Source organism: Episyrphus balteatus, chromosome 1 (assembly GCF_945859705.1).
Source record: "Episyrphus balteatus chromosome 1, idEpiBalt1.1, whole genome shotgun sequence".
In the NCBI taxonomy this organism is placed as follows: domain Eukaryota; kingdom Metazoa; phylum Arthropoda; class Insecta; order Diptera; family Syrphidae; genus Episyrphus; species Episyrphus balteatus.
In genome coordinates, this window is record NC_079134.1 from 37,814,930 (window position 1) to 37,826,843 (window position 11,914).

Genomic DNA, 11,914 nt, shown 5'->3' on the forward strand with positions numbered 1-11,914 from the left:
GCTTTTTCATGAAAAATGAGTGGTTTTAAAAAATCATTAGGTATTATACATACATACTACATGTATACTAAAATATAGTTTTATTCTTTGGAAAAATAGGCTTTTCAATTGTACAAAAGAAAAAATTGATAAAATTATAAAAACAAAAAATATTTTTCGCTTTTTTGTAAAATATGATTGCCTTAAAAAAAATTAATCCTTTTTTTTTCTACAAAAGAAAGTTTCAATTAACTCCATTGTATTACAAAAAATAAATATAATTCAGTGCTTAATCGATGCAATTTTTAAAAGTATGCGATTTTTCAAAAATATCTTCTTATGACGTTATAACGTAAAATTATCACCCGTAAACCGATTTTAAACAAAATTTTTTTTTTTTTAATGGCTAAAAAAGTATACAAATTGACACAAGTTGAATAACATAAGTGAAGTACATAGTGTTTCTTACTTTATAGGGTGGGCGACGGAAAACTTAGGGAAGTTTAGTCTCCAAAATAGGAAAGAAAGACAAGATTTCAATTTTCTAAAAGGAATTAAATATTGTCTTTTTATTTGAAAATGATGAAATGTTGTCTTGAAAACCCAAGATATTTTTAACTATAAGTAAATAAAAAAAAGCAATATATATGTAAACTTGATTCATTTTCTACTCCTCATGTTTTCAGAAACAGGACGAAGCAGTTAATTCGATTTTCACAAAAGCCAATGCGCGCATATGCCTATTATGATTGGGCCTTTATCTCTTCAACTATTTTGAATGCCCAAAAAGAGAGAAGGTTGGTAAAAAGTTAAAGGTGATAAGAATGGGTAGTTGCTAAGCCTGCATTGCAATCCAAACAATGCAGTGGAATTCGCTCTCTCAAGATGACAAAAAAGTTGGAAATTCGAAAAGCTCATTAGCCCCACTATATACAAAAAAAAAACCGTTTGGCATTTCGACTATAGAAAGAGACAACTAGAAATTGTTGACTTAGTAAAATTTCTAGTTTTTCACAATAATGTCTTTTATTTTAAATCTTAATCAATAAAACACAAAAGTTAAGTACAAATTGTAATCGCAACTTTTTCGAATGCTTTTCATAGCCACACAATTACATATATAACTTTCAACAGAGTCTTGAAAATCAACCCTAAAAACCTTTAAGTTTATTCTGGTATATTAATTATTCCATAGAAAAGTGGCAATTTTGTTGGATCATGTCGAACAAGTATAAGAAAAGGTGCATCACATCGCATAGACACAGTATTTCCTGATTTTGTCAGCAATGCCAAAGTAGCTGCAGCTGCTTCAGTACCTTGTTCATTCACATTGAAATCAACTTTATGAAGGATTTCATCAACATAGAGATGAGGTCTTTTCAAGCCCGGTATCGAACGTAATTGATCAAGTCTTTGAAGGCTTATAGCTGAGTCTGGAACAGTTTGGCGACGTTTACGTGATGGGACTGTGTCATTTTTTATATCTTCAACTTTTTCGACCTCAGTTGGCATTTCTGTTGGGCTCATCGTTGTACTGACCATCGAATCACCCTCCTTAGTCTTATCTTTTTGTTCCAGTTTATCTGTTGTTGAAGAAGTTTCATTTGATGAATCTTCACTAAATCGAGAAAATATCAATGGAGCTTCGTCATAACGATCTAATGGTCCAGAAAATGGTGATCTTTGTGAGCCAAATGATAATGAAGATGGACTAGCTTCAGCTAAGATTTCCGCATGCTTAGGAGCTTCAACGTAAATTGCTCCCCATGGTGGATTGGAAAATGAAGCTGAAGCTTTGGCAATAGCTTCAGCTGAATTTTCTTCGGGATCAGCAATCAAAGCCAGATCAGCTAAGCCATTTACAAAGATGTCTGTAATACCCATTTTTTCAAGTGGAGTTTTCAGCTCGATTTTATTTGTAACATGGAATTTGGGAAATGCTAGAGTAGCAGTTGCATATTCCATTTTTGAAATAAGCTCATTTAAGCGTTCGCCAGTTAAATCCTTTTGCAATTGCTGGAGTTTTAATCGTGTTGAATCAATTGGTTGAATGACGTACATTGTGGTTTGATTTCCCTGATAGGGTAGACCAATAATCCGACAGTCTGAAGGAGGAGAAAAAATAATTTGTATCAGAATCAATACAATTTTTTTTTAAAGATTAAACTTACTGTATTCTTCGGAATGATAAAATGGGAAAGAACCTCCAGTGGCCATGAGAACTATACCAACTGGAATGCTATCTGGTCCATCGGGATAAAAATTTTGCCTGTTTAAAAAACAAAAACTGTACAAAGCCCTGCCCTAGTTTCATGATCTATATTCCCTTACCGATAATTTCCAGCATCAAAAAAGACCTGCTCCCAGAAGCCTTTAAAGTACAATGTACTTGCCAAAATCATATTCGTTTCTTTTACTAGTTCATTATCAATAATGGTAGGAATTTTTCCCAGTGTATTCTGATTGACCCAGCTATTTATATAATGCTTGGCATCTTCTGTTCTCCGTCTAAAATCCAATGGTGTCACTTCACTCTTATACACAGATTGTGCAGCATAGGCGTAATCTGGTTTAAGGCTAAAACCATTTTGTACGAAAAGTGCATTCGAAACTCGAATTGTATGTCCTTCGAGTTTTTTCCTTCCTGATGCACCAAAACCACGTGCATCGAAAGGAAGTGATCTCCATCTCGTCGGAGTGTGTGGTCTTTTTGGAGTTTCTGATTGTAAGACAACATCTTGCAATAACCAACCGAATTCTTCATGAATCTTTGATGAACTTAGTTCATTCTTTCCATTAAATGAGTCAAATATTTGATTGAGTTGTTTGTAACTGTTGCCATATGAACCCATTTGGAGGAGTGACAAAGCTGACATAACACTTAATGGGGAGAATATTTGAGTATTTGGATATTCATCGGTATCAAGTGCAACGGCTAGTTTATGAGCAAAGTTCATAACACTTTGGGCAACACGCTCGGATGTTTCCTGATCGTAGCGAATGTCTCGAGTGATTTCGGGAATTTTAAAGTCATTTAGATTGAATCTATAAAAGAAAGACAAGGTTTTAGTTTTTTCTTTTTTTTATTTTAGTTTATTGCAGGTTTTTGAAAGACTTACTCGGCCATTGCATTTGTGACTAAAAGTGCTGCCAATCCAAGGAGGAATTCGGGCAACATCATTGTTATCCTCATATTTTAAATTGTGCTGAAAGTAGAGACACATTTAATTTTTTTTTGGGTTAGTCGAAAATCGTGTCAAGTACCTACATTAAATTAAAAACCAAAGCTTCAAGCTTTAGTTAGACCAAATTGACGGAATGTCAATTTTTAATTATTTGTATTGCGTGCATACTCGTAGAAGAACTACAGCTGACAAGTAAAAAAAAAAAATCATGTGTGCAATTAACACGTGGTAGAAGTGAAACCTTAAAAAATCATTTTTCTTGCAAAAAAAATAAAATAGAAAAAAATTCTATCACCTTCAAATCCATGTTTTTTTATAGGACAACCTAAATAAATTTTAAATCATCTGAAAGATTATTGTCTTAGCTCAAAATATATATATCGATCATGTCTATGAGACATCTACAAAAAGAGCTAGAATTTTTTTAAACTCGATCAATTTCCATAAAAAAAAGCGAAAAAACACGTATTTTTATCTTCTCACGCTATTAAATGCATTTTTTACCTAACAACCTATAAAATTTTTTACACCATCTGAAAGCTTATTGTCTTAGCTCAAAATATATATGTATATCGGTCAACCCTATGAGATATCTACAAAAAGAGCTAGAATTTTTTAAACTCGATGAAATTTCATCCAAAAAGCAAAAAAAAAAACATTTATTTTTATGTTCTCATGCTATTAAATCATTTTTTTTATTTGACAACCTATAAAAAATTTTATACCATGTGAAAGCTTATTGTTTACCTTGTATAATGATGCATAAATCTTATTTCAAAGATGTCTACAAGAGAAGTTAGAATTGTTTAAAGTCAACCATGTCGAATTTCCAGACTGAGATTACGGTACTTCCTACACTGGTAGCTGGTCATCGCCAACAGATCTCCACAGGTATTTTTTAAATTTTTTTCAATTTAAGATTGTGTAACTTGTAGAGCACGTAACGTTATGTGTAATATATCAAATAAAAGGTTATGTTATCAGCATGCGTATTAAAGTGTGTTGAAAAAGAACATCTTTTTACCGTTATCTCCGAATTTTGAATATAAAATTAATTGAAATTTTGTACAATTACAACTTATTTAATTATCCATCTACAGTAAAAATTTCATTCATCTATCTATTAAAACGAAAAAGTTATAACAATTTGAAGTCGTGTCGCGTTTTCGTTTCATCTTGTTTCAAATCACTACGATACTAAAGAAGTTTTCACTTCAAAAAAATGGAGGACCATCGAAAACTCTGGAAACAATCAGGCAACACGAGATAGGTGTGATCAGGAAGATAGAAGGATGGTTTGGCAGCAGGGCCGTAGTCAGAAGGGGGGGGGGGGGGCATTGAGAGGCAATGCCCTACCTTAAATTTTAAATGCCCTACCTTAAAAAATGCCCTACCATCAGAAATGCCTTACCTTCAAAAATGAACTACCTTCAAAAATACCCTTATAAAAATGCAGTACCCTCAAAAATGATCTAACTTTAAAAATTCCCTTCCTTAAAAATGCCCTAACTTAAAACATGCCCGAACTATGGAAATATCCTTCTTACAAAAAACGCTTTAGCTTTTACAATGCCCTAACTTCAATAAGGCTGCACTTAAGAAAATGTGCTTTCTTCAAAAAAGCTCTAGCTTTAAAAATTGCCAACTTTTAAAGATGCCGTTGCTTCAAAATTGATCTTGCTTTAAAAGTTCCCTGCCTCAAAAATGCACTACCTTCCAAAATGTCATATTTGTAAAAATGTTCTATGAAATTATAATACGGCTAATAACTGAAGATATCTCAGACAATAAAAAAAAAATATCGGAAAGATTTGAACAGCTTTTGACAGAAGACATTTTTTTTTTTAAAGAAACCGGTACTTTAAAACATAACCTCAAAAACAGTAAAAAACGCCTTTTTTGCATTATCCCAACGCAGAGTTAATATTTCAAAAAAGAAAAAAAGTGACTAAATATTTTGACTTCGGATTCGAGTCCAGCACAAAAGTCTCAGATACAAAATAAAAGTTAAATGATGTTAACTTTCCCAAAACCAAATCATTCTTTTATATTGGAAAAATGCTAATTTTCAATTGATTTTTAAGGTCTAAAAATTCCACCAAGAGAAGAGTTACTATTGTCAAAAAAATTATTTGAGTAGACTCGAAGATAAAACATAACACCGAAAACCAAGTGCAGATTTTTACAAAAAAAGGTTTAAATTGGCGGTAATATATTGTGCTCTATTGTGATTTCAAGAAACAAAAAAAAAAAAAAAAACAATGAAACTAAATTAGGCACTGTGTAAAAAAAATCAATTTTTTTTTACCTTCATAAAGCAATTGCTAAAATCCTAGTAGTGTCAATTTTCAACTGAATTGAGTATAGAAAAAGATATTTAGGCCATTTCAGGAACATATAATACATGTGGTTTTGATTAAAAAAAAACCTAGACCTTTTAAGATCAAGAATTTCAAGAATACTGTTTTCAAATACATTTTTTCCACTTTTTTATCGATTTAAGTTATACGCCATTAAAAGAAAATGTATTTTTCAATTTTTATATTATATATTTTATACATACTATAATTATTTTTAAGTTCAACGAGGTACATTTTATGAGAATAGGTTGAGAACTTACTTGGAAAAAAAATATTAAACGATTTTATCTACTAATGCCTTACCTGATAAGACTGTTGCCCTACCTTAAATTCAACTCTGGCTACGGGCCTGTTTTGCAGAAAGGAAGCAAGACAAAATGGACCTCGCAAGGGAACTCAGAAACATCAAATCGATACCCATCAACTAATTCACAATTTCAGAACTGCTTTGAAATGAAGGGGAGCAAAATGGGTTTAAAAGTCTAAACGGGCCAAACCAAATTTAGTAAAGTCAAAAAGTGAAGTTATTTGTTTTTTGTTGTAGGTGCCTTTGACATTTAAAAAAAAAAAAATAAATAAATGCACAACTGGGTCTCACGTACTTGCTCTTATGTTAAAATTAGATCTTATCTTAAAGCTTTTTCCGAAAAACAGTAGGGGAGAATTATAATTTGATTTTTCTAAAGCATTTTGAAAATCGTTAGAGCCGTTTTCTTAAAAAAATATTTTTTGTATACAAAAATTTTCTAACATTTACAAAAAAAAAAAAATTGGTTTGCCATTTTGAAGAAATAATTAATTTACACTTAAAAACAACATTTTAAAATATTTCACTAAGTTTTCAAAAATTTAATTTTTCAAAAAAAAAAAAAAAAAAAAAAAAATTAAACATTTTTTTAAAAATTAAAAAATGTGATTTTTGAAAATTTAAGTGGTATTAACATTGAAGATAGAGCGTTACTTTAGAACATTTTTTTTTCTTAGAATATATTCAAAAATCACCTCTTTAATTCTCCTTAACTTACTTATGGGATACCGTGAATATGAATTACTTGTTTGTCCTAGAATTTATTTTGATTAGTTTAAAGACATATTTCATATTTATGTGTATTTTGTTTATTACAAGGTATGTGTGTGCAATTAATAAAAATGTTTTATATATGGAATTAAAGGTAACATAGTAAGCTATCTTATAATGACAAAAAACTTTTAGTCTTTACTGAATATTTAGATATTTCGACGTTTAAAAAAACACGTTTAAGTAAACACTTACAGCCCTATTTATAAACTCATCATAGACAGTACATAGCATTATGTACTCTTTCTAATGTCTTTAAACAGAAAATTGTTATTTATAAACTTTGAGCAACGTTTAATAGAAGTTGTATAAGCTAAACGAGTTTTTAGGTTGTTTAGAGCCTGAATAAGAATATATTTTGCTTAAATGTCATTTGAACATCAAATAATTTTCAGAAAAAGAAACAAATATCAATATTTGTATATATTTTTTTCATTGAAGAATTTATTTTTTGGATTACATTTCCAATTAAATAAAGAACTTGAAGTCAACTAAATCAAAAAATAAGGAATTTGGAGATTTGTTCCTGATATGATTTAGGAGAAATTTTGGCCGCAGTACTTATAAATTCATATGTGTACCCCTTCATCTTTTTCTTATTCCATAGAATTTATGTCTACATTTTCATGCATGTGAACCAAAAAAGCCGACGGAAAATACATTTTCCAATCCAATCTAATGAACAATTTGTTGTCAAGCAAAAACAAATGAAATGTGTTTTTTTTTTTTAGAGATTTTCTTCTACATATGACATTGAGAACTTTCGCCCACGTTTTTGTTTATTTTTTTTTGTTTATTTTTGAATCAGATGAAGTTATTTTGTCGACAGATGGAGTTGTTTGTCGTACTAATTTCCATATTTAGTACTTATTTGGACACAAACCTAGCATAACAATAATGGCTAGGAAAATGTTTAATAAATAGAAATTTATGTAACGTTGCATAAAGGCTACATAAAACTTTATGTATTGTATAACTATGCAGCCGTTTAGAGCTGTTTAGTGAAGTCTAATAAATAAGGCTGTTAATATCAAATATCTAGTTGGTTTAAAAATTTAAAACCATTTTCAATACAGATTTATAGACAGTAAAAAAAAATCTTTCATTTAATACCAATATGATTTTTCTAAGTTATATATTACGAGTTCTACGATCAGTTATTTTGAGATGAGCAACTTCAACCTCAAATATCTCGACTTTATCATGAACGATTTTAAAAATATTTCAGACACGTAACAAGCTCAACGCCACCTTTTATTTTATAATAAATTCATCTCTGTACACACGGGCCCGTTTTAATAGGCATTTTAAATTTAATATAGGCAGGGTGTAAAAGTTTGGCCTTAGTCTTTTCAATCTAAATAAGGTTATAGCTGAGCAGAATCCTGTATCTGAATAATCCTGTATCGATTTTTTGACCAAAACCCATAAAAAAAAATTTGGCAAATTGGATTAGGGTAGAGTTGCCTGATTCCGGCTGGCTCCAGTAGCCGGCCACCTTTCAGAAAAATCGTTATGACTAGTGATTTCGTAGGATTTATTTCAATAGAACACAAAAAAATGCTTTGAAATTCAACAGTTTCCTGTATTTCCTTTTAAAGTTTAAATAAAATGCACGACTAGCTCTTAGAGTTCAAGTTGATTAAATTTTTAAGACTCTTTATATAGAACTTTGGAAAATGTAGGTACCTTCTATTATATGGGTAGGTACAGAAAGAAAAAAAAAATTAAAAAAAAAAAAATAAAATTCTTTTTTTAAAAAAATAAAATAAAATCTGAAATTAAATTGCCCTCAAAAAAAGTTTACAGTTTGGATTGATATATTAAGATGCATTTTTAGAAAAAAAAAAAAATTCAAAATTTTTTATAAATAATTTTTTGGAAAAAAAGCTTTAAAATAAAATTGGTATGCCATTTTGTAGAAATAACTAATCAACATCTAAAAACAAAATTTCAAAAAAATTCAATGTCCCGTTTTTGAAAATTTGATTTTTCAAAAAAAAAAAATCCAAAAACTATTTTTTGAGAAATTTTATTTTTTGGTTTATATTTAAATTTTATCCATGCTTCTTCACAAAAAGTTTTGTTGAAATCTAAAAAGCGGTTTTGGAGATAATCGGATTTGAAAAAAAAAAAACGGTTCTATGGCAGGTTCCTTTAATAATGATTTTCAAAAAAAAAATGTTTTCATTAGAAGATAATAAAGATAAGACCTTGTCTTAAAACTAACATTTGAATAAAGAAAAATAAGTACATTTTTGAATCATTTGATGTTATAACTTTTTTACAATCAAAATTGTTTCTAAATTCTAAAAACACAAAAAATTAAATAAAAAACATTCAATTAATTTAAGCTTGACCAAATAAAGTCAGTGGCCGGAAATGGGACACTGGATGGCTGAAAATAGGAAACAAAGGCCGGATTTATACAAAAACTTAAATAAAATATTTTTGAGAAATATTATTAACTTTTTTTTAACCATACCGAAAAATTAATAAATAAAGTACATTTCATTTCAAGAATTTTTCGAAAATGTTTATTTTATGAAACAAGATCCTTAAGGGGCCAGCTACTAGCAACTCTACCCTATATTTTTTTGAGATTTTGTCTCGAATACACGTCAAAACTAACACTTAGATTGTTAACTAATGACCTTCTTGAATAAAAACGTGCCACCTGAAAAACCTAAATTTGATTATCTTCTTTCACCAATAAATATTTATACGAATTCGAATACAAAAAACGTAATCAAATTCAGAAAAAAAAACAACACAAAAATACCACTGAAATCAATCAATCAATCTCAGCAGCTTCAAAAGAAGTAAAATATTGTAAACATATTATTGCAACTACTTTTCACTATAAACCGAGATTTAAAGCTTTTAAGACTCAATATTTAATTATGATTAAATAGCTTGTTTCAAATAAGCAGAATGTTAAAAATGATATGAATCATTGGAACGAGTTTTAAAATTGTCTTAAATCATTGTCTAGAAAATGCTGGTTTAAGCTGCCTATATTAATTTTCGAAAAAAAAAAAACAAGTTATTATATTAAATGCAGAATTGAGAACTTTGCACAGTAAAACCACAAAAAAAAATAAAAATAAGATAAAAGTTATCTAATTCAATTTAGAAAAATTTAATAAATTAATGTAAATGATAACAACTTGCAACACTTGATAAATAGCTTTCAATTTCTTCCGGGTAAGATTGAACTTGAAAATACGCGCGCAAAATATTATGATTTTTTTTTTTTAACTTAGGTACTAAAAGATCTCATACCAGTTTTAAGACAAACAAATCAGAGAGCTGACAATACAAACTAGGACTTAAATTTGCTTCACTTCTCAACACTTTTTATAAATAAACTCAAAAAATCATAACTGTCAAGATAAAATAAAATTCCAACACGTTCCATTTACCTATTTTAATACGATTGCTCTAATTGAATGAACGCACCGAAAGTTTATAAAGATTCCGTTTCGACACCGAGAAAAGTTTAAGTCAGACTGAAGTCTCGAAATAATTTAATTAATAAAATAGCTATCTACTTAATATTCAGCAAACCACAATGATAGATGAATTATTCCAACAATATAAAAAAAAAAAACAACAAAAAGTTTAAAAATAAATACACGCGAAAGGCCAAAAGGTGTGAGATTTTTTGATTACAACCGGCTTAAGCTTCATCAAGGTTTGAATTGGTATGTTTTAGTTTTCGTAATGTTTATTGTCATTTTGGAAGAACCCAAAATTTTATTTACACTCCGTATTAATATGCATTAAATTAAAAGAAAGCTTTTCTTATAAGCTTGAAGATTTTTAAAATCATTAAAATTCAATTTCAGAGTATGTTTAAATTTAATGCAATATGAAAGAGAAAAATAAGAGAGAAGCTTTCTGTGATATAGTTGACTATTTTTTGAGTTGGATTTTAAAAAATGCTAATATCTAATCTAATATCTAAGTTATCAGGTAAAATGTACATAGGGATATTTTACCCAAAAAGTTGATTAATTTTTTTTTTTAATGTTGAAAATTCTTAAAATATTTAATAAATAATTTAATAATTATTTAACCCATTAAAGGAATAAAAAGTATATTTGGAATGGGATAGAAAAGAAATTAAGCAATTTTGAAAAAGAAATTTTCAGTGAAAAAAAGCTACGTATACGCCACAGAAAGAAAAAAAAAGTATTTTTTTATTTTTTCCAATTTTTGTGTGGAGGTTATAACCACTTTAAATAAAATAAAGACAATAGGGAACTGCGATACCGTGATCTATATCAAAATGGGTCCCAAAAGTTACAAACGCGGCATATCCTGCAGGGGTTGAAAATTGCATTTTCCGATGGATATAACGACTTTTAAGTCCTATATGAGGAAGCTAACACATTTAAATGCCCATAATTCATTTTTTGGTTATCCCTCCACTTCCAAAGTCTGCTGTAGACTCGTTTACTAAAAACTCCGGGTGATTTTCATTACAATTAGTAGACTTTTGCTATTTTTGATGCCAAAATTGTAAAATTAAAAAAAAAATTGTCCCATTCAAAGAACAAATGAAGTAATTTAAAATCGTCTCTCATCGTCATCCTATGTTTATTGGGTGAAGGATTTATGCAATTGTATAAATAGAATATTAAAATGTACCTACATTACATAATAAAGTTATGTAAAAAAAATGAAAGACTAAATCATTATCCAACTTAGTTTTGCTACGGGTGTGACATTAAGAATGAAGAGGATAGTCTCACCTAAAATCTGATGCATATATATTTATTTATTGCAATTTTTCGAAAACGGCTCTAACGATTTCGATTAAACTTGGTGTAAACTAGGGTTTCCTAAATTCTATAAATTACTTGAATTAATTTTGTAACTGTTTAAGGTTTTGTTTGGCATTGTGAACATTTCATTGTTTAATAAAGCTGCAAAAAAAATGTTTCCATAAAAATAAGGTTGACATCAATTTCAAACTCGACGGTCACTGCTTGGACTATGAGAAATTCTGCCGTAAATAAAAAAATATAATTATTCAAAAAAAATTTCTTAGTAGTGCTTAATATATTATTACCCCTCATTATGCAGCCATGGTCCTGCCAATGTAATTTTTTTTTATGAGAACTTTACCTAACGGAGTTGCCGTTTTTGTTTACTTTAAAAAAGCTTATCGGTTTTTATTAATCGCCAAAATTAAGTGTAACGAAAAACCTTAACAGACTTCAGGCTCAGGCTGTATTAACGCATTTATATACTTTATATCTGAAAGTATATTAGTGGAGTAACTAAAGCTCAAAAATTGGCAA

At 29.2% G+C, this 11,914-nt stretch overlaps 1 protein-coding gene across 1 annotated transcript; it reads right to left on the reverse strand.

Moving 5' to 3' along the window:
- Positions 1–983: 983 nt before the first annotated feature.
- LOC129907377 (serine protease inhibitor 28Dc-like) lies at positions 984–10,302 on the reverse strand. Its single transcript, XM_055983538.1, has 5 exons — positions 10,065–10,302; positions 3,099–3,185; positions 2,311–3,024; positions 2,151–2,248; positions 984–2,084 (listed from the first exon to the last, which is right to left on the reverse strand). The coding sequence occupies exons 2-5, from the start codon at positions 3,170–3,172 to the stop codon at positions 1,147–1,149; spliced, it is 1,824 nt and encodes a 607-aa protein (XP_055839513.1). The 5' UTR covers positions 3,173–3,185; positions 10,065–10,302; the 3' UTR covers positions 984–1,146.
- Positions 10,303–11,914: the final 1,612 nt, after the last annotated feature.

Coding starts and splice junctions, on each gene's coding strand:
- LOC129907377 (XM_055983538.1), bottom strand. CDS start 3,172: ATGAGGATAACAATGATGTTGCCCGAATTCCTCCTTGGATTGGCAGCA. Junction 3,025..3,098: donor GTCACAAATGCAATGGCCGA/GTAAGTCTTTCA, acceptor TTTCTTTTATAG/ATTCAATCTAAATGACTTTA. Junction 2,085..2,150: donor TTATCATTCCGAAGAATACA/GTAAGTTTAATC, acceptor CTCCTCCTTCAG/ACTGTCGGATTATTGGTCTA.